The 3,624-nt window shown below is 37.9% G+C and overlaps 1 protein-coding gene across 1 annotated transcript; it reads right to left on the reverse strand.

The window, feature by feature from the left end:
• Positions 1-1,201: 1,201 nt before the first annotated feature.
• LOC122050341 lies at positions 1,202-2,308 on the reverse strand. The gene has a single exon (XM_042611253.1). The coding sequence runs from the start codon at positions 2,306-2,308 to the stop codon at positions 1,202-1,204; it is 1,107 nt and encodes a 368-aa protein (XP_042467187.1).
• Between the last annotated feature and the right edge of the window lie 1,316 nt (positions 2,309-3,624).

The raw sequence follows: 3,624 nt of genomic DNA on the forward strand, positions 1-3,624 counted from the left end.
CTCCTATCTCGATAGAAAAAGTTCCTGTATGTACATCTATCTTGGTTCTAGCAGTCTTCAAGAATGGACGTCCAAGAATAAGCGGAGCCCTGTTTGCAAGCACATCACCCTCCATATCTAACATGTAAAAATCTGCAGGAAAAATTAACTCCCTCACTTTTACCAATACATCCTCAATTACTCCTGCTGGGTGTGGTTGACTTCGGTTGGCCAACTGAATCACTACACCTGTAGGCTGTAAAGGTCCAATTCTTAATGACTGAAAAACTAATTTAGGCATCACATTAATAGAAGCTCCAAGATCTAACATCGCATCCTCAAAGATATAATCTCCTATCACACAAGGCACGGTGAAAACTCCTAGATCTTCACACTTCTGAGGAACTGGCTGAAGTAATGCTGAAACATTCTTTCCCATACTTATCAATTCATTCCCCCTTAATTTCTTTTTGTGCACACAAAGATCCTTGAGGAATTTGGCATATTTAGGAATTTGCTTGATCATTGTAAGCAATGACACATTCACTTCAACCTTGCTAAATAATCTCACCAATTGTTGATATTCTCTAGCCTTTTCTTCCTCCATCTCTTTTCTTGGTTGTACACTTCTTTGAGGGAAAGGTAATGGAGTGGAATGCTCGGCTCCTTGCTAGTTAAAAGTTCTGTCCAGATTCTGCCCAGAATTTCCCAGGTTCTGTGCTAAATTTTGAGCTGAATTTGGAGCTGCTGTTGGAGTAAAATTCATGCCAAAATCTGCTCCATCAAGTTGATCAGATTCTGAAGCTGCCGGTTGATTGAAATGTTGCTGATCAGCTCCGTTAATCCCATGCTGTGCAGAATCCGGTTGCTCTGGATTTGCTGGAAAATTCTGGAAACTTTGTGGAGTCAAATCTGAAGCTGTCCTGGATATGACTTGCTGTGATCTAGCTGAAAAATTCGAATTTGGGTCTGAAATTGTTTTACCACTTCGAAGAGTTAATGCACTCACATTTCCTTTAGGATTTGGAGTCGGTTGTGAAGGTAATTGCCCAGATCCTTGATTTTGCATCTGATTAATGTTGCTAGCAAGCTGCCCAATCTGCCTTTCAATGTTTTGCAATGTTGTATCAGTCCTCTGCTGATGTTGCTGCTGTTGCATCATCTGCTGTTGTTGTTGAAGCACTTGCTGCATCAAATCCTCAATTTTTGAGCTGCTAAAGTTCTACTGAGGTTGCATTGATCTTGGGCTTGTAGAAGAAGGCAGTGCAAGCTGAGATTGGTGCTGATTTGCATTACTTGGCTGCTGGAAATTCTGCAAAGGTTGCTGAACGTGCTGGAAATGTGTGTGTTGATTCTGTGAATTCTGAAACTGTGGCTGACTTGCAATATTTGAATGCTGGAAATTCTGGAATGGTTGAAATTGCTGATTTTGGCTAAAGTTTTGCTGAAATTGAGGCTGCTGTTGTTGAAATTGCTGGGAATGACTTGCTGGATGATTTTGGTAATGATGCTGATAATATGGCTGATGAATCTGTCCTTGTGGTTGTTGCTGATAAAATGCATTCCCATACCTCAAATTAGGATGATCCCTCCATCCCGGATTGTAAGTTGAAGAGTTAGGATCATATTTGTGTTGCTGAAATTGAGGTCTTGAAATGACTGCAATGGATTCATCTTGATGTAAATTAGGACAATGATCCGAAGAGTGATCTTGGCTTGAACAAATTCCACACAACTTCATCATTGGTAAAGGAAAATTTGAAACATAACTCGAATTTTGCAATGCCATTTGCTTCACTAGAGAGGTCAATTCTTGCAAATTGTTTCTAATTTCTTGTTGCTCAGTCGAGACCAAATGAGTTTCATTAACCACTCTAGTCCCAAGAGCTCTACTCCCAAATTGCTGTGAGTTTTCTGCCATATTTGAAATTAGCTCTCTTGCTTGATTTGGAGTCTTATTCACCAAAGCTCCTCCAGCTTCTACATCTATCATGCTCCTATCCATGGGAAGTAAACCCTCATAAAAATATTGAACAAGGAGCTGGTCACTAATTTGATGTTGTGGATAACTCGAACACAACTTCTTGAATTTCTCCCAATAATTATAAAGAGTCTCTCCCACTACTTGTTGAATACCACAAATGCTCTTCCTAATTGTTGCAATCCTAGAAGCGGGGAAAAATTTCTCCAAAAATGCTCTCTTCATATCAATCCAACTTGTAATGTATCCAGCTGGAAGATAATATAACCAGTCTTTAGCTACTCCCGTTAAAGAAAATGGAAAAGCCCTCAACTTAATGTCTTCTTCTGATATCCCTTGTGGCTTCATGGTTGAACAAACCACATGGAATTCATGTAGATGGCGGTTGGAATCCTCTCATGATAAGCCTTGAAATTTGGGAAGCAGATGAATAAGTCCTGATTTGAGTTCAAAATCTCCTGCCAAATCTGGATAAGTGATGCATGAGTACTTATAAGCCACATCTGGTGCTGCAAGCTCTTTCATAGTTCGATCCCCTTCTATTATCTGATTATCCATCTCTGAAAGTCTGCTCTCACAAGTTGTTGCTGACCTAGCTTGTCTCCTTAAAGCCAAAAAGGTTCTCTCAATCTCTGGGTCAAGTTCAAGCAATGTTACAAAGGAAGACCTAGTCATGCAAGCAATTCTACAATCAAAATTCAGTAGATATTCAATGAAATCAGAAAAATCAGCAAACTAAAGCTGAGAGAATTATTCACAATCCAAAACAAACAAACAAATCTAGCAAAGTTTAAAGTTCCCCGACAACGACGCCAAAATTTGGTAGCTCTCTAAATAGATGTCACAAATTAACTCCCAAATTAATGTTCAGATCGAAAACCCACAACTACACAAAGCAATGTTTTAGTATAAGGCCCGAGTCGAATTTTCCGAGGATTATGCTAGCATCATGTTGATTCGGATTAGGAACACATCTTTTTGGGTTTTCAATTTGTGAATTGGGGTTAGTATTAAAATGTGAAATGAGAATTGAATTAAACGTACTAACAAAGTAACTACCTACTGCAGAAATAACTTTCAATTCCAACAGGAAATCAAACACTTAAAACACACTTCACTTTATGAATTCAAATTAGCTGAAATAATTGAAACCTGCACATTCTGGATTCATCTTAAACAAAACTAGAGAATTAATCTTAGAATACCAAAAAAGAAATTCGAGAATAAATTCACTTAGCTAGTGCCAAACAGAATGCAGAATTCCAGCTTAATTCTCTGCAACACAGAACTTAATAAGAACTTAACACTACATCTACTTAATCTCATTAAAAATTCTCTATTCTATAATTCTAACTAACTTATCAGCTGCTAAAGAAAAAAAAACTAAAACAGAATCGCTGATCTCAAATGAAGAAAACAGAATTGCAGCAGTTCTGCTGCACGAACAGAACTAGACAGAACAGTAATCAGCAGAACAAACCAAACAGAGCAGATTCGTGCAGAAATTAAGATTAAGAAAAAATAAATTGAAGCTATGAACTAACAAGTTTATAACAGAAATGCAGAAACAAGAACAGTCTATGCTATAATCAAACTGCAAAGAAAACCTAACATCCCTACAACTTAAATCTGAAATCAATTTGTCTTCTCTTTGCCATCACACA

Source organism: Zingiber officinale, chromosome 3A, assembly GCF_018446385.1.
Source record: "Zingiber officinale cultivar Zhangliang chromosome 3A, Zo_v1.1, whole genome shotgun sequence".
Classification (NCBI taxonomy): Eukaryota; Viridiplantae; Streptophyta; class Magnoliopsida; order Zingiberales; family Zingiberaceae; genus Zingiber; species Zingiber officinale.